We start from the raw sequence: 18,466 nt of genomic DNA on the forward strand, positions 1-18,466 counted from the left end.
ACTACTTGGCATTTTCACTAGAAAATAAGTTTACATACTTCACTATCAATGTTAGGAGTTTTAAGTGTAAAGTATCCCAACAAATCGACAAACTGCGCAGCCTTGCGTCCATACTGCGGCAATGTAGGCCATATTCCCCATAGTAGTGACACTAAGGACGCTTGATCCGCTTGCGGAGAATTGCTAAAATATAAGTAAAAATCATCATTAATAAATAGACAAGAAATAAAAAGTGAATAATGTGCCCAGTAAAGTAAACTTACTTGTAAATAGCCAATAGTAAAGCGTGTGCTTGCCAGCGGACAGCAGTCGAGTTGGTTTCCAGCAAGAATGCTTTGACGAATAATTTCAACTCATCTTGGGGCACCTGAAAATACAAATTCGTTTGATTATAATGCCATTAATTTTATGCAAAATGAAGATAGATATGATCGATAACAATAATTACCTGTTTCAGTATCTGCTGAACAAGTTGAGGAACCTTTTGTTCTTGGAATTTAGATCCATCAGTAACGAACGCGTCGCTATCAGCGCTGCGTTCACGTTCAGGCCAATCAGCTGGGGTCTGTAATGTAAAAATTAGACTGGTAAGTTTAAAATAGTTGTATATCTACTTTAAAATTGATCTTTTTTTATTCATGGATAGACCATATTTTTTTTTAATATATCGATTCTTTTTTATTTCATTGACAACGTGAAGGGCATTCAATTTTAAGTTTTATAACGTTGAAATTACATTATAAATTAGATTTTTTTCTATGAATAGACAAGTTCAATTACGAGCCGAAACTCAAACCCGCGTCTTTCGCCGTACCATCGCAATTACGCTTGACCTCTCGGCCACCCGTGACACCTCGGCAATCGAATTTCTTCTTCTCTTTCTGTTTTATGTGCCTTTGGGATGCCCCACGCCATCTATTGCGATGATTAGCATGCAGGTATCTCTTCCGCCCGCTCCTTACTGTACGAGTTTTGTATGTGTCACTCGTCGACCAATCAGCGCTCACCTTGGTCTCCTGCTTGTGCGCGTGCGCGGGCGGCGGCGCGCAGAGCGCGGCCTGCAGCAGCTGCAGCACGGTGGGCGCCACGTGCGGGTGCACGCGCCGCGCCACGCTCACCAGCCAGCCGAGCGTCTCGCGCCGCTCCGTGCAACACGTGTGCTGCCAGTTGCCCGTGCGCGCGCCCACTATCTCCGCGCACGCCTGACGGACATTCAGAAAACATTACTTACAATTATTGTCTAAGTAAAAAATAACTAAGGAGCAAACATCGTATTATATTGAAATGAAATCTTTAGAAATTTTGATTAAAATTCTGTTGATAATGCATAAACACCGGATTATTATTGTAATCAGTAAAAAATTAAGTGTAATTTTTGCACATGAAAAATAATTTTAAAAGTATGTTTTAAGTAAGTAAAGCAAAATGTCTACCTTAAGGTGCTCCATAAGCCGCACAAGCTTATCGTAAGCGGGGTCGGTGGCGAGCAGCGCACGCGCAGCGGTGAGGTGCGTGTCAAGTGCGTGCACGTCGCGCAGTTGGCGGTAGCGCTCGCGTGTGCCGCACAACAGCAGCAACAGTTTGCGAACTTGTTTCCTGTAATATAACACATAGTCATTAGAACAGTCAATACACTTCATATTTCACGTGTGTACAAGATATCAGTTTTAAAACATATTATTCTCATAGTCTCTTATGAAGTCTTTATAATTCTCTTAATTATTGGTCGGGCTCTAATTTTGGAAATTTTAATTTTTAATAATGTAAAAAATAGTCTATAAAATACCTGAGCGGTGTTTGTTGGTTCATCATGTACTCGCACAGCAGAGTTCGCCAACGCGCGTCAAAGTGCGCCGGGTCGCAGTGCTTGTGTATTTGACACGGGAGTCGTAAGGCCATCTCCATCAGCAATTGAGGGTAATTGTCAAACACGTCCAACGCGTGACCTGGAAATAAATATAATATTATTATCGACCGTTTTGAGAACTTATAAAAGGTAAAATAATTCCAAAACATATCTGAAATAAGAAAATTTGAATTACAAATAAATATTTGATCGCTTACCTTTAACATATTCCTTGACAAAGAACGGCTGCATATCCGGTAGAGGAGAGGGTGGCAATGGTTTCAACAACTGTTGAGTTGGAGTCGTAGTTGCTGTGGCTGTAAAAGATTAAAATCATTTTAACCCATTGACCACCGAGCGGCCCGATCGGGCCGAGACACAATAGATTTTCTATTGTGTCTGTGATCCGAGGACTGACGGATTAATCCCATGGTGACACAAATTGAATCAACATTAGAAAGCTACTCAAAGTATATATTAACTAGAGGTCCGCCCCGGCTTCGCCCGTGGTACATATTTCGCAATAAAAGGTAGCCTATGTCCTTTCTCGGGTATCAAAATATCTCCATACCAAATTTCATGCAAATTGGTTCAGTAGTTTAGGCGTGATTGACTAACAGACAGACAGACAGAGTTACTTTCGCATTTATAATATTAGTATGGATTGAGTAGTAACTACATTTTTCTCTCAGTTTGTATGTCTGTTTTTATATTAATTTATATGTATCTACAGGAAGCGCGCGTCGCGACCCACTCGCACCGTATGCTTCCAGCGTAAAAAGAACGCTGACGGCGGAAGCTGCCAGCGTTGCCAGCATTGGCGATTTATCGGTCTATTTGGTGTTATGAGGTGGTATAAGAATAACAAATAGGTAGATGCGAAGCCACGATACGCGAGCCTAGTTAAAAAATAAAATAATCGGCACATAGCTTTCGTGCAAAAACTCGATCCATGCGCAAACACACCCCATCATTTTCATCCAGCGTTCTTTTTACGTGACGCGTTCTATAGTTACTTGATCCATACTCACTGGCAGTCTTCTCCTTCCAGTAGGGCAGCAGCGCGGCCAGCACCGCGTAGCAGTGGCGCGGCGCGCCCGCCCGCACGAGCGCGGCGGCCGCGAGCCGCGACACGTGCGCCGCGCACGCAGCGCCCGTCACCTGCTCCCGCGCAGCGCCCTCGCCCGTGCCGCACGTCTTCCAGCGCGCCATTAGTACGCCTGGATACGATAGGAGCATTATTAATTGAGTAGGTTATATGAGGACGTTGACAATAGTTGGATATCGTTCAAAATGACCTAAACTTCAAAATAAATTGTTAAAAAGGCGTGGTTTTAAACATTATTTAATACCGAGTAACGATACTTAATCCATCAGGCCCCGGAATCACAGACACAATAGAAAATCTATTGTGTCGCGGTCGGATCTGGCCGTTCGGGCTCAATGGGTTAAAACAGTACATTTGTCAAAAGTCTGCTATTGCTTTGTAATTGAAAGCATGTCTATCAATATAAGACAAATACTTACTCAACAATCTCATAATAACAAGCTGGAGCTCCCTCCTATTAGTCCTCTCATGTATGGGCGTGGCTTGTTCCTCGCCATTGGCGTCCAGCTCCGATACGAGCATTTCAAGGCGCATGATAGCGAGCTGGAAGTCACGCCGCTCTCCAGGTTCTTGCGTACTAGTTTCCTCTCCTTGAATATCCAATTCACCAACGAGGACCTCAAGCAGGCGGTCGAGTACTGCCCTGTCGCCTTCGACACTAGAGTCTAAATCGCCGGCCAACATTAGCAGAACCTGAAATAAAAATCCCAGTTAACATCCTGCCTATCAAAAATCAAAATAAATAGAACTTAATAGAAAAACATTTAGTCAATGTCATGCATTATCATAAGGAAAAAATCTTGAACAAAACTTTCCATATGAGTCAAAAAAGTAGACAGAGTACAATCATTTTGGCAATTTCTGTGCTGTAATATTTTAAATATATTTAATTTTAAGCAGTTAACACTCACTTGAACAAACGGTATAGCCCGCACTCCAGATAAATTCCTCAAAGTGGGCATAGCGTCCAACGCAGCGGACAGCAAAGATAGACGCAGTGCGTGTAACTTGCGGGTTTCGTTCTCCGCTTCTACCGCGCGAGAGGTAGATGCAACTGGTTGAGATGATGATGTTGATGGACCGGCTGTATAGTGGATAAAAATCGTTTCATTGTTAAAATCTCGTGGGAAAAATTATAAAATATTTCGTTAAATAAAATTTTTAACCCTTAAGAATCATTATATGTATTTTGTTATTTTAAGTGACAGATAAGCTAAACTGAACTAATCAATCATGTTTTTATTTTTTTGGAACTGAGTAACCAAATTGCATTTTTTTAAATTTGGAAAGCATTTTAATCAAGAAAAGCTCCTACAAATTTTAATGCAATACATACAGCCTATAATCCACAAAGCAAGCATACAACAAATTATACTAGCCTGTAACGGAGACAGGCGCGGCCACGACGCTGGCGTGCGGCAGAGCGCTCACGTGCGCGGTCGACATCTCGCCTAGAACATGCGATCACTAAGCACACGCCGTAAAAGCATAAAGCGCGATAAGCATAAGCGCCACTATTGAAGCTTATTTCATATTTAGATTTCCTCAATATTCAGCTAATGTTCATAAAATATAGATGTTTTTTAATAGCAATACAAAATTGTATTGGAAATATTAATTAAATTCTTCAGATAAGTATTCAATTGACAGAGCAGTGTCCGGCAACGGTTTTTTGTTTTTTGCAAAATATAACAAATCATTTTGAACCATAAGTGTGTGATTATAAAGTCTATACTTATTTGAATGCAAAGCACGAGGTTGCACGGACACTCCAGCAACGCAAGTTATATTATATCGCTCTCTTACAGCCGCTGCGCGCTGCTACTCTTTCAGTGGGAATTGACCCTTACTATGCACATAATACATAAAATATAAGCTCACAGATACTCACCATACGCGCTACTCCTCCCGGACACGCCTCCAATACTATCTGCGCCAGAACCACCGCTCTCAGAGCCCGCGGATCCAGCTGCTTCTGCTGGCGACGTGCGTAGTGTGCTACCGTCGGTTGCTGCTGTACTGCCTTCGTCGTCAGACCTGGGTGTAAAACGATTATTATGAACAAGAGAGATTTTTATTGTGGTAAAATATTCTTACAGAGTGATATTTTTGTTATAATGCCGTTCTGTTCCTGAAAAATTGAAAACATATTTTTTGTATATATTAATCAATTGAAATAAAATATAGTTTCAGGCATGATTAATGAAATACTAGATCTTTATGAAATACATAAAGCGTAGAGCGGTTTGTGTAAATCACAAAAATTCACTTTTTCAATAAGAAAATAGGCAAAAGATTATGTGAATCCACTGCCCGTAGACATCTACAGAGCTCTTCGAAGATGTGTTGACGATTTTTGGATGGAGGCTCTTCTCGTATTTTGATTTTTGACGTGACAACGTCTTATAATTTGATAGAGCCGGCACGCACGAAAAAACATGACTCATGCGGCGTTACCTCGCTCTGAGGCGTTCCATATGGGTTTGAAGTGCAAGCGAGAGCGCGGAACGACCGACAAAGAAGCACAATCGGACGTTGTCACGTTCAACTATCGTCAGTCAACCGACTTTACAGACAACCAATTATTTTTTTTTACCAAACAAACATAATATGTACTGACCCATTAGGCGAAGCATTAGCATCACTAAAGCCCGGGGCAGGCGGCGGCGGGGCAGTGGGCGTGTGAGCTAGCGCACCGTGCGCGGGCGCACGACGCGGCTGCTCTTGTAGAGATAACGCTATCGCTAGTTCCACCATTGTTTCGTCATCCGCGTCTGCAGGTATGTCTAGCAGTGCTTCTAGACCTGTAACGATAGTGGGGAATAAATTCAGTTGAAGTCTAATTAGGGACGTAGCTAGCAAATACGCACTAGCTTGCGTAGTAATTAAATAAATATTTTTTTGAAAAGGATACAATAATAACGCTAACAACTGCGTATTATATTAAACTTGCGCCATAATGACATAAATATTGTATTAAAGGATACGATAATAATGCCTGAAGATATGCATGTGACAAAATTATTATTGTAATGTTTTAAGAAAACTTTATTTCTTAGATATCTTACCTCCATCAGGCGCAAGCAATACCATGGGCTCGAGAGAGTCGTCCACGTCCATGTACTGTGGCTCTTGCTGCTCATCACGATTCGCGCTCAAATCTGACTCAGATACGGCCGTTTCTGACACAGGTTGAGCCGCTGTAGTGGTGGTAGATGCTCCTGCGCCTACAATTTAGCGATTTGTTTATGTTGCGAATAGTTGTGCTTGTCATTTAAATTTAAGCAAGAATAAATAATCATGTCTAAAAATAAATATGCTTATTACGGTTGACCGAATTCTAGATGTAGGTCTAATTCTAAACTGTAATTTAGACACACAGAAAGACCTAAAGATTTCAATCAATTTTATCAGTTTCTTTATTTATCATAAAAGAAAAAATAATCTTACCTGGTGTATTAGGTGGTGACGGAATGTACACGCGTCGCCTCTTCACCCGCGGACGCAGTACTCTCATTAACGCAGCTTTAGCGCCAAAACTGATGCTCTGGTCTTCAGCGAGGAGTAGTGACAGGTAGATTTGGTTGCCGAATTCAATCTAAAATGAAAAGCAAGCACATACTTGTAGAATCTATTAATTAGTGTAAATTTCCCCAGTTTCGATCGATTATAAAAAATATAAAGCTAGGATATAATATTTAAAAAAGAATCACAATACGAAACATTTTTATACTTATAACAGAAGTTTTGTAAGCTTTTCTGTTGCACACCAAAATTTAAAGTGCTCTTTTCAAATAGAAAGAAATCAAGCTGCATATATGAAATTTGAAACAACTATTTCTGAAACATGCTCTTGAGTTACGATTAATACTCTCTACCCTGGTTTTGACACATTTGATTATAATTAACCCAATTCCACAAAACCACTTACACATTCCGGGTCCGCGTTAAGCTGGAACGCGTGTATAGTATCAGCGAGCGCGTGCAGCGTGGACTCAGCGTGTCTCAACCCGTAGGACAGTACACCAGGTGGTCCGTGCGCTTGGTTCTTGCACGCAGCTAGCTTCCATAACACGCTCAGTAGTAACGCGCACACGTGCGGCTCGCGTTCCGGGTCCTCTTGGTAGTCTGGCTTCCAGTATACTGACCAGTCACCTGTTTGAATGGTCAATAATGTAATATGGGTAGTACTACTGGGGATTGTATACACTTCAAATTGAAGATTGCAGAAACTATAATATGTATTACATTTATCTGAGTAAGAAATAATATTGAGATCAAAGTTTCAAATTCTGTGGATATTTTCCATGAATATTTTCTTTTAAGTTTTCGTTGAGTTTGTTTATAATTTAAAGTAGGCAAATAAAGCATATGTAGTCAAATAAATTACCGTTAGCTGGTCGTCGAGGTGTGGGTGCGGTATATTTAACCAAATTCTGCGGACGCGCTATAGCCATCGAGCGTGCCAATAGCACGAGCCGGAAGTACGCCTCGGGGTCGACACAGCGCGTGTCTGCCGTGTCGCGTAATTCACGTAGAGACGCGCACACGTAGCGGAGGATTGCTTGATCCTATGGTATGAGATAATTTATCACGTAAAAACACATACTATATACACATTTAATATAATAATGTATGTAATAAATACGTTTACTCATCAATGCAAACTTAAACTAAAAAACAAATATACATTTAAACTTTTGAAAGTGTTTATAAATGGGAAGAAAATTAATATCACTTGAAATCATATTCCAGAACAATCTAGTAATATAAATCCAATGCCAAAGTAATATTAGGGCCGGCGCCCACTGCCGGCACGGCACGGCATGGCACGGCAGAGCATCCCGCGGCGTGCAATGGCATCCCGCGGCATGCCGTGGCATCCTGCTAAAAGCCCCACTAATGCTGCATAAGTTTCAACCTTATTTCAACTAGCTAGCAATCATAATTCCTCGACCCCAAAGCAAGACACGTCATGCCGCCGCATCCTGCGGCGTGCCGCGTCATGCTGCAGCATCCTGCGATACTTCGCGGCATCGTGGCATCGAAATAAAGTAACTTGAGTTCTAAACTGATTGAAATAAGATTCAAAATAACTTCATTAGTAATAAAATCCTCTGCCCTGCCATGCCACGCCGTGCCGGCAGTGGGCGCCGGCCCTTAATCACAATGGAGTTTTTATATTTATTTTTAACACATTATTACGTGACAAACAGTGCCAACCTTAAACTGATGATAGTAGTTCTGGTACACAGCGCGCAACAGGCACTGCGCTCTAGCGTGCAGCAGCGGTGTAGCGGGCACGCAGAGCAGCGTGCGCGCCGCGTCTGCAGCGGCTTCAGCGCCCGCGGTCGCGCCCGTACACGCGGGAGCACCGGCGCCCAGCTCGAGCGCTTCAAGCGCTGAACACGCTAGACGTTCCACCGAACTCGGCTTGTTTATGTCCGATGCGCCGTCCGACACCTAAAACAATAAATTTTACATTTATGTGTCGAATATCCTACTAATATTATATATGCGAAGTACTAGTCCTAGTTTACTATAACTTATGAATGTTTAAACAAATTGCTCTTATTTTATACATATTTACTTCCCTAAATGTAATTTACCTGAGCTACTTTACTGGATGAAGGACACGTAGATGGATCTTCATTTTCTTCAGGCCAGCCGAATTGTTCTTTATTTTTGCCATATACCTAAAATTAACAACAGATTTATTTAATATCATGTCTGTTAGCACTTTCAATTTCATTGATTGAAATTAACAAAAAATTGTATTACCTTGACAGAATCGACCATCGTCACGCCATCTGGATCTTGCGATGGTCCGAAAGTTATAACAAGTTTTTTATCAGAAAGAAGGGATTCTTCTCGAGTGAGAGGAATATCGAACCATCTGTTACGGACTACCATCGTTGGAATTGCTCTCCCGTGTATCTAAAAACAAACAACATATTCGTGAAAAGAAACGGCTAAATATTAATATGTGATTTAATGGTACATAATAAAATATGAAACTTACCTCAACATAGGTCGGCGTTCTGGCAGCGTCCTGACTGCCAAGTAAGACTCGAATACCGCAAATAACCATATTGGGATCAGAATTTATTAAGTCCATGGTGAATCCACTCATTTTAGTCGACACAACATAGAGTCCTGTAAAGACAATATTTCAGTAAATTATTGGATATAAGACTTAAGAAGCATGTTAATGAACAGAAAAAGAAAATAAGTAGTAGTTCTTATTTTATATATTCTTCATTTTTTGCATAAGTTTTGTCCAAAATTTATTATGTATTGTGTATGGCAAAACTATCTTCTATTTAAAGATCAAAAATATCAATGTTAAAATACGAAAAACTACCATACCTGTAGTATTAAGTCTGTGTTTAATCTGCGCCGTATTGTACACCTGCAGCAGGTCGTTGCCGCCAAACTCAATGTCACCCATAGCGACGCAATGCTCGAAGAAATCTATCGGGAACTGGGGTCCACCGTTTGAAGTCGTCTTTGCAACAGCCTGGAATATAATGAATAGATTATTTTTGACAAATTATTAATCGCATAAAGATCCTTCAGCGTGAAGATTTATACTTCACTGTGGATCTATGTATGGATGTATCACAAATTTAAATATTTCAAAAAATTTAATAAAAACACCTCACGTAATTTATGGACGCCCCCTTACTGAAATTAATCAGTGCTTAATATGCATCAGTATTCAGATTGTAAGAGAGAAGAGCAGTTGTTTCTGTTATGACGTCACAATAGGTCGTTCCTCTTGTTATTTGGTTCGTATTTATTTATTTATTTGATTTGATTTGATTTGCCAACAGATTCCCACCTGGTGCTGCTTGCGCGGCGGGTGCGCGTGCGCGGCGAGGTGCGACGCGGGGCGGGCGAGGCGCGCGCGCCGCCGCGGCGGGTACGCCGGCTGCACGGCCGGCGACAGCCAGTAGCCGGTGCGGGTCGGGTTCGCGGCGTACATGCGCAGGCTGCCGTCCTCGCACAGCAGGATCAGCGTGCTCTTCTGCTCGCCGCCCACGCACCAGTGCCGCACCGCCACCATGTCCGTTATCTTCGCCTTCGCGGGCACCACCTGTCACATTTTAATCTCAATTAATATATTCACAACCTATATTATTGTATAAAAAATATCTCCTGCATAGTATAATATTTGTTAGCACGCGGAGAAACCGCGCACTTGTCAAAAATAAATCAACGACTCACCGTTCCACACGCCTTGAGTGTCGCATAAAAAAACTAAATCTCATTCATTTTTATAGTTCAATGTAAGAAATAAAAAACTAACACTTTCATTGTTCCATCCACAAAATATAATGTGAATAATACCTTTATCTCCTGAACATAAATGTTGGTAGGTGTGAGCATGAGCACCACGGGGTTATTGGAGGCCTGCATGAGTGCGGTGATCAATCCAGGGTGTCCGTGGACTTCGGACCATTGCACTAGTGACTGCGCACCCGACTTGCCGCGCCCACCTTCCTTGGGACCGCCTCCACCTCCGTAGACCGTTATCATTGCCGTACCTAGTGTTAATTTATAATAATTTAATTGAGATTGTTAACATTTAAATATAATGCATTAACTCTTTGCCAAGTCAAAAAAAATTAAGCATCATGCATTTAAATTTTTAAACACCCAAAAACTTTTGAAAAAGATACATATAATTGGTATTTTATATTATTGGCATGAAATATATAGTATTTACCTTTCACACTCTCTTCTACTGAATTCAGCGGTGCTAGGAAACTCTTGCCTTGGGCGTATGAGAAGAATAGCATCTTTAGCGTATGCGAATAGTAAATCGACACACCGCCGCCTCCGACCAATCCAGCAACATCCTGCAACAAATTAATACAAATTTACATATAATTAAAAATAAAAAGAAAGGTATTGCATAAATAATACAAGAAAGGTAACCATTACAGATAAGAATTTCAGAATATATAATATACCTGTATTTCAGGGTGCAAAACTTCCAAAGTATTCGTAACATAGAAAGTGCCGAGAGTAGCTCTGGACTCCTCGCTCATTGGTTGCCAGTAGATGTGTCCCGCTGAACTCATGCATAGCATGTGCATCACTCCCTCTTGGTTCACGAATGTGACGTCACGCACCTTATTAACAAACAAATATTCAATAAAAAAATATTAAGTGTGTGATATATAAAGAAATATAATTCTTTTTTTCTAGTTTGTTGTAATCAGTTGATTGTCTGGTAAAGATCACTCATCCTTACTAATATTATAAATGCGAAAGTAACTCTGTCTGTCTGTCTGTTACTCAATCACGCCTAAACTGCTGAACCAATTTGCATGAAATTTGGTATGGAGATATTTTGATTCCCGAGAAAGGACATAGGCTACCTTTTATTGCGAAATATGTACCACGGGCGAAGCCGGGGCGGACCACTAGTAAGTGATAAAACAGCCTGTACTGTGCCTTTTTTTAGCATAAGTTTGTTTTCCGTTGGCAACAGAATAACGTATTTAAAAAATATAATATAAGATTTTTATCTCACCTTTCCACTCGGCACAAGGAAATAGTGTAGTGGATTGTTCAAATCCTTGCTGAGATCGTATATCTTGATGAAGTCTGACGTGACCAGCGCCATCTGTGTCTGTGAGCCGGGCAGCCATATTGCTTTTATGATGTAGTTATTTGCCTCCAAGCCGGTTGTTAGCACGAAGTGTTCGGATATAGCGCCTATAAAGATTTAAATATAATAGTAAGGAGTTAAATCTGCACATGCTCACTAAAAACCTAGAGATCTAGTTGGTATCTATCAGCTTACGACCTTGACACATTGTAACTATGCAAACTAATTCCCTCAACAGAGAAAACTTACAAACATGAACCAAAATAATTATTTTACAACTCACCAGCACTATTAAACGTCAGCACATGGCACTCCTTCAGGCCACACACGGCAAGCAAATCTTCATTGGCCACATTACCACTTAGACTGATTACTGTGAACGGTATCGGGGCGGTCGACAAGCGTGTTAGCGTCAACTTATGCTTCGACGAGTCAGCTTGCTTCAATAACGCCGACAGTTGAAGGACTGTAATTTTACCTATAAAAATAAATAAATAAACAAAACGGTACATGTATTTTATAGGGGTTAATAAATATTAAATAGTTATAGCCAAAAAAATAAGAAAACGAAAAAATTCTATTGATCTAATTTATATTTATTAATGAAACGGTTTGGCAGGAAACATGTACATAAAATATATAAATAAATATACATAAATAAAACGCGATGTAGCGAAAAAACGGTACATATACAAAGATATAACACTAATAAAGCAAACATTCAGGTGAATTGAATGGGTGGTAAAAAGTTGTTAAATATATTATATATATTATATAATTAACAGATGGAACAAAAACATTACCTTTTTCATGAGACACGGCAAGGTGCTGTCGTCGTCCTTGTGGCGATGCTAGACAACACATGGCGACGCGACGCAGTTTATGCGCAGAAATCAACTGCCTGATCGTTTGTCCGTTTTCTCCAGTATACGACATGCGCACGTTTTCAAATGCTCCCTCTTGAGATCCTAATATATCATAGTATATTTTGTTGCTTATTTAACAGAACTTAAGTTAAATTTTCCGAAGATACTAATATCGATAACTACAACTTAAAAAGCTGATGAAAATAGCCAATAGATGATTAACACTGTCATGCAAATTTGAAACAAATGAATTCATAATAAGCAAAGTTTCTTAAAATTGATTACATACCTATAATTGGACCTGATAGAAGCATGTTACAATTGATAAGATTAATGTATATTTTTATACAAATGATCAAACAAACACGAGGGGGCCTAACCCCAAGAATGGGTGAATTAAGGCTCAAAAGAAGAAGACACAAAGCAATCACAATTATGTAGGACATACACGCTACGGTCTACCGTACAGATCAACCGTACATGTATGCTTGGTCGCCTGACGTGTGTGGAGACATTCGATAGAATTGATTTTCGATCTTGCTCCGATCGCCTGAACAGGTCTACTCTCACACACGTTACGGTTTACAGGTGTACCTGTACAGTTGGATGTCAGGTGTAGCGTAGCGCGTGTGGTAGGCATGTGCTTTTCCACCAATAATGTGCGAGTAATGTGTTTGTACATAACCAATAGTATCGCCTCAAACTCAAACATTTATTTATTCAATAAAACTTCTTTAAAGCACTTTTGAATCGTCACAACATTTTTTATTTACCGCCGATTCGGAAAGCAGTATCTATGGAGAAGAACCGGCAAGAAACTCCATAGTTTGCCTCGATCGCTGATCGCTTCAAATTTCAAACTCAATGAAGCGATATAATCGGGCGTTTGAAACACATTCCTCCCATTATCGGTGTAAGAGCGTAATTAGTTGCGTGTCTCACCCAGCGTGGGCACCATGAGCGCGTCCGTGTGCGAGAAGCGCTTCTCGCCGAGGTGCAGCTGCGCGAGCGCCCGCTGCGCGCGGCCGTGCGCGCCGACCGCCGCAGTGCGCTCGCACGCCGCGCGCACCGGGCCCGCCAGCGCGCACACCAGCTTGCGCACGCGCTTCAGGCACCACTCCCACTTGTCGTAGCTCATCAGGTACGTGCGGCAGCCTGCCAGACGTGCAACACGTTGTGCAATCGATTACATTGTTCAGTGTGAAAATTTAGTTGCTTGCATGAAAAGTATTTTTTTATTGAGTTTCTCGAGCTAGATACGAGCCGTGAATGATGAAGGAATGATATACATATTACATACGATGTTTAATAACTTAAAAAAACTGTTAATTCTATCTTTTTATTTTCAAGAGCAAATAAACTAAAATTGTAAATTTTTTTACAATAATTGTAACATTGTTTTATGTGTAACACGACACGAAACAAAAAACAACGAAGAATAAGAATAACCTAACAGTGTTATTCTATTCAAACAACTCACCTTGTATATTATGGGCCATCAATGGCCTGCGTGGAGGCGCCAGAAAAGCTGGTGGCGTGGGGCTAGACGGCCGGCGGCGTAGAGACGGCGCTGGGGGCGCTTCTTCGCTTGCACCCGCCGCTCTACCCGCGCCCAGGGTCACGGAGCGCTTCACTAGTGCTTGACAACTGGAATATCATTGAGATATACATATGGAGACGACACCGCCTACATCACTTATGTTCCACTCAACATACGCCATATGGCGTAACTGCACGCTCATTTTTTATTTGTTTTAAAGTGAAACGCATCAAATATGCCTTCGTGTGTGTTACGATATTGCACAAATAATACGGAAAATGCAAAGGAATAACTTTCATCGGTAAGTACCTAACTAGATAATAATTTTTAAAACTTAGAGCAAAAAAATGGCGCACAGATTTTTTTTGTGGTGTCTCCTCCATACGCAGTAATATTATCTCAATGTGGAATATACATATTTTGTTAGTATTTGGTCTTTCAGTAATGATATTTTAGTTAAAAAAAAAGGCGCCTACTGCCCTGCTTTGCGAACAATGTTTTGTATAAGTACAATAATTATTTTAGTGGCAATGATTATTAGTGTTATTTTTAATTATGTATTTCATTTGACCATATTTTTTTGTGAAGCACAACACTCACCTCGAGTCCGGCTTGGCGCCGCAGTCGCAGAAGAAGTTGCCGAACTTGGCGTAGGACACGTCATGCCCGCGGTGGCAGACGCGCGCGCACACCGTGCACACGCCCACGCCGTCCACCATCTTGCACGTGTGGCAGTGGTACCAGTGCTGGTTCATGAACTCGCGCTGCGTCACCGTGAACGTGCACAGCTTGTACTGCAGCATCGCGTCTTCGTCCTGACAATTATTTGTATGGGTAATAAAATTAAATAAATAAATAAATAAATATTTCAGGATAATTTTCACACACGGCACGATCTGATCCCATAGTAAGCTTTCACTTGTGTTATGGAAACCAGATGGCTGATAAACATACATAAGTATATAATTTTAAATAAATACTTATATAGATAATTAACACCCAGACACAGAGCAAACATCTATGTTCATCACACAAATATTTGGCCCGGGTGGGAATCGAACCCACGACCTCTGGCTTGGAAGGCAGGGTCACTATCAACCAAGCCAACCGGTCAGTCAAATTATATGACTAATGGAACTAAACAAATTCACAATTAATATTTTTCATCTTTATCATGTTTTTCAACATTGTTCTAAAAAATATACTCACAGAATCGTCAGCGCTCGTGTCGTCATCATCTTGTTGTTCATCAGTGTATTCAAAGTCAAATCCAAGGTCTGAAGGTGATTCCCAAGTTGGACTAACGGAACGCCACGCTAAAACAAAAATAATTAATATTAGAACAGGACTTCATAAAATTAGACAGATAATAATCAACCTTATAGGCATAGTCGTACGTTATATAATACGTTGTAACTTACTGTGTGGTTGTACGACACCAATAGCGTGCAACGCGTCGCCTAGATACGCAAGCAGAGTGCACGCGGATTCAATCTGTGGGCCAAGGTTGTTGTTCTCGATCGAACCTTCTTCCAGTTTCTCCAATACTTCGGGACTGCTCAAATTCTTCACACTGTTGGAAAAATAAAAATTCGAATTGAATTGGAAAAGCATGCTAGTATTTTTTTTATAATGAAATAAAAATTGTATCGATTAGGCAACTTTAAACGCACTTCTGAAAAGTTATGACAATAATTTTTTTTAACCAGTTAAGTAGTTAAGTAATTATATTTCTTGCAGAATTATCAACTTACCAAGCCCCAAGCCAAGTCAACGCAGCGGGGAACAGCAATTTATGCAATGTGCCCGAGTGCGAATCAGCGAGTCGGCACATCTCTTGCAGTAACAGCGGGTGGCATGTTCCTTCGCCCGTCACGGTGATGAGCGCTTGCAGCATCCGCTCGCTTACGTCCTCGCGACTGGATGAAAAACAAAGACAATTTATTATGTTTAATCACATGTAGCGTGTATCTGTGACGGCGAAAGTTTTTATTATAATAACGCAAATTGGAAGTCACAAGCAATTACCTACAGTGGAATCCGTTTACATTGCTCTATAAGCTATATAAATAATGTTCAAAATGAAAATAAGAAATAAATCGATAAATATTTTGCTACTTCCTAAGCGCAAATTTTGATAAAGATTCACATCTATGTGATCTTTCGTACTAAACATTTAGCAAATTCTTTCTTCTTTCTTTCTTAATTCTTATTTAGCAAAAATACTTTGTGATTTGAAAGATAAATGTATTATTGTTACACACCAATGCAACACAATATGTTTGCACAGCGCTGTAAGCAATGCAGCATTATTAGCTGCACCATCTATCACGGGCGAGCTCGCTTCAGGCGCGGGCGGCGCGCCGTTCGCGGGAGGACCACTTTCTTTGCTACCGTCTGACCAGCTACATGATTCTGGAACGTTATTAGTTTACTTTATAGCAAATATAACTTAATATTGACTAATTTAAATATTGAAAAATGATGTTAGAATTATGTATGTATGTATTTGAAAATTATATTAATGTTCAATGCAACCATGCATTTAAATAACATGTAAAGTGTGTATTGTATAACTTTGATCAGCGCATATTGTAATATACATTTGTTGTGTTATGATTTATTGTGGTTTCCTTTCATACCTGAATTGCCCGACGGTTGTACAGTCTCAGACTGCGCTCTTGGTGCAGGTGACCTGCGACAAATAAAATATATAAATACTAGTTACCTAGCTTAGCTTAGGTATCATTTCATGTTTATAAATTTGATTTTATTGAATGTGGCAGATTGAAACTCAGCGCTGTTTGTGTTAAAGCCCGGTAAAATGACTGGCCAGTGACAAGCCCACCCTTTGTGCATTTATTTATTGTTATATTGTTATGTACTTGATCTTGCACAATAAAGTGTTAAATAATTAACATAGCTGAGATTGTTCCAAATTTCATAGTTTTAAGTTTATGTGACAATAAAGTTTGATTTTCTGTCTTTGTCTCTAACACTTACGGCGCATCAAACACGGGTAGATCCTGCTCATTGCGTGCCCCGTTTTCCGGCCGCTGGGGTGAGTCGCTGTCCGAGCGGAACAGCACGCGTCGTATCGCGTTGAACATCGCGAGCGAAGCGGGATTCACTGCCGCGTCCGGCGCGGACGTCGGCGTGGGTAGTTCCGTCTCTGTGGGCGTCGCGTTCGCTGTGCCGATCGCTGATGTAGCTGTATAAACGTTGAATTTTTCTTACTTACTTTATTTTTGTTTTAGTGCCAAATAAGTGAATTTGAAATAATTGGCTGTTCTTATTAGCGTTTACGTATCATGTGCACTCGATAATTTAGGCACACTTGTTGGTAAGTTAATATAAGAAGACAGTTAAGACAGCATAATATAAGAAAGTTGAAAATACAACATTATTAAAGTTTGGAGTTTTTTTTACATGATTCACAAGATTGTAATAGCTTTTCAAATACAATCTAGCTAAAGACAAGTAGTTTAAGCGGTACTGAACTAGGAACATATTTGTATGGTTATATATAAATTAACATACCAGGTCCGTACGAACAGATATGCCCAAGAAGAGCAATTAGTTTCTGTTGGTCAGCAACACCGATAAATTTGCACACACCGACACAGAGACCTCTGCTCATTTCCGTTGTTTCACATCCGGCAAATATTTTTATGAATAACCTAGAAAGAAAATACAGATTTATCAAAATTTTATATGTAAAGCCAATTCAAGTACATAGTAACACTTATAAGTTATACTCATTTTTTAATATAGATGTAATTTATAACACCAAAAAACTTACTTGATAACCCTTTCCGTGTAAGGATTCCTTGCATTAGGTGCAGAGAGCAGAATTTTGCCGAGAACAAAGTCAGTATCTTCAACGAATACAGCCTCGTAGGCGGCGCGTCCCGCTTGACGGTCCAGGATTTTCTCCCAATATTTTACCTGTTCACAAGTAAGATATGGTGTTTTAAAAGTCGTAATATTGTTATAAATTCACAATCGGAACAAATCTTTCGTTTTTTCGAAATAGTTTTCATAAAAGTCTCAAACCATCCGTAATATTAAAAATGTCAATCGACTAGTCATCGTGTAGATACTTTTTTTTGTAAAAAGTACGGACTATCGGAAAAACACAAAGAAATAAAAAATACTTACGATATGTCTCAATGTCTTTTCAGTAGTCGGCATTAAATGGTCACAAAGCACAGGGTACGTAGTACGAAGTATGTGTTCGTGAATTATCTCTTCCGCTTTCACGGCTTGCGGCACTATAGCATTTAGAGTTGCAGCCAACGGCTCTGCTAGGAACTCCAAACGTCCATCGGTCTATTTGAGAGAAAAATTAGAATAATTTGTTTGGTTACGATCCATACAGGATTAAATAATTATAAAATCACAAAAAGACTTCATTTTGAAGCGCTTTTGAATCGTCAAAATACCATAAAATTAATACAATCAAATTAAGAATTTTAATGGA

General features: G+C 40.1%; 1 protein-coding gene across 1 annotated transcript in view; it reads right to left on the bottom strand.

Annotated features, from left to right (window-relative positions):
* The window catches only part of poe (E3 ubiquitin-protein ligase-like protein poe), an 83,306-nt gene that overhangs the window by 27,579 nt on the left and 37,261 nt on the right, over nucleotides 1-18,466 (bottom strand). The window contains exons 25-65 of the mRNA XM_090119419.1: nucleotides 18,145-18,315; nucleotides 17,786-17,931; nucleotides 17,524-17,663; nucleotides 16,987-17,194; nucleotides 16,626-16,678; nucleotides 16,248-16,398; nucleotides 15,738-15,902; nucleotides 15,405-15,556; nucleotides 15,193-15,299; nucleotides 14,584-14,798; nucleotides 13,924-14,090; nucleotides 13,386-13,598; nucleotides 12,381-12,545; nucleotides 11,861-12,055; nucleotides 11,500-11,684; nucleotides 10,934-11,095; nucleotides 10,687-10,819; nucleotides 10,308-10,504; nucleotides 9,799-10,053; nucleotides 9,324-9,474; nucleotides 8,977-9,110; nucleotides 8,736-8,891; nucleotides 8,564-8,650; nucleotides 8,178-8,417; nucleotides 7,345-7,525; nucleotides 6,886-7,109; nucleotides 6,405-6,552; nucleotides 6,023-6,181; nucleotides 5,575-5,758; nucleotides 4,846-4,991; nucleotides 4,334-4,405; nucleotides 3,866-4,038; nucleotides 3,374-3,647; nucleotides 2,878-3,066; nucleotides 2,065-2,163; nucleotides 1,787-1,946; nucleotides 1,434-1,596; nucleotides 1,008-1,202; nucleotides 449-565; nucleotides 264-367; nucleotides 39-183 (exon numbers count right to left, since the gene is read on the bottom strand). Coding sequence (XP_089975545.1) covers nucleotides 39-183; nucleotides 264-367; nucleotides 449-565; nucleotides 1,008-1,202; nucleotides 1,434-1,596; nucleotides 1,787-1,946; nucleotides 2,065-2,163; nucleotides 2,878-3,066; nucleotides 3,374-3,647; nucleotides 3,866-4,038; nucleotides 4,334-4,405; nucleotides 4,846-4,991; nucleotides 5,575-5,758; nucleotides 6,023-6,181; nucleotides 6,405-6,552; nucleotides 6,886-7,109; nucleotides 7,345-7,525; nucleotides 8,178-8,417; nucleotides 8,564-8,650; nucleotides 8,736-8,891; nucleotides 8,977-9,110; nucleotides 9,324-9,474; nucleotides 9,799-10,053; nucleotides 10,308-10,504; nucleotides 10,687-10,819; nucleotides 10,934-11,095; nucleotides 11,500-11,684; nucleotides 11,861-12,055; nucleotides 12,381-12,545; nucleotides 13,386-13,598; nucleotides 13,924-14,090; nucleotides 14,584-14,798; nucleotides 15,193-15,299; nucleotides 15,405-15,556; nucleotides 15,738-15,902; nucleotides 16,248-16,398; nucleotides 16,626-16,678; nucleotides 16,987-17,194; nucleotides 17,524-17,663; nucleotides 17,786-17,931; nucleotides 18,145-18,315 — 6,681 coding nt within the window. The remainder of the gene's footprint in view (nucleotides 1-38; nucleotides 184-263; nucleotides 368-448; nucleotides 566-1,007; nucleotides 1,203-1,433; nucleotides 1,597-1,786; nucleotides 1,947-2,064; nucleotides 2,164-2,877; nucleotides 3,067-3,373; nucleotides 3,648-3,865; nucleotides 4,039-4,333; nucleotides 4,406-4,845; nucleotides 4,992-5,574; nucleotides 5,759-6,022; nucleotides 6,182-6,404; nucleotides 6,553-6,885; nucleotides 7,110-7,344; nucleotides 7,526-8,177; nucleotides 8,418-8,563; nucleotides 8,651-8,735; nucleotides 8,892-8,976; nucleotides 9,111-9,323; nucleotides 9,475-9,798; nucleotides 10,054-10,307; nucleotides 10,505-10,686; nucleotides 10,820-10,933; nucleotides 11,096-11,499; nucleotides 11,685-11,860; nucleotides 12,056-12,380; nucleotides 12,546-13,385; nucleotides 13,599-13,923; nucleotides 14,091-14,583; nucleotides 14,799-15,192; nucleotides 15,300-15,404; nucleotides 15,557-15,737; nucleotides 15,903-16,247; nucleotides 16,399-16,625; nucleotides 16,679-16,986; nucleotides 17,195-17,523; nucleotides 17,664-17,785; nucleotides 17,932-18,144; nucleotides 18,316-18,466) is intronic.

Source organism: Colias eurytheme, chromosome 3 (genome assembly GCF_061535395.1).
Source record: "Colias eurytheme isolate Ceu_HAF_F1 chromosome 3, ilColEury1 Martin Lab GWU primary, whole genome shotgun sequence".
NCBI classification, from domain to species: domain Eukaryota; kingdom Metazoa; phylum Arthropoda; class Insecta; order Lepidoptera; family Pieridae; genus Colias; species Colias eurytheme.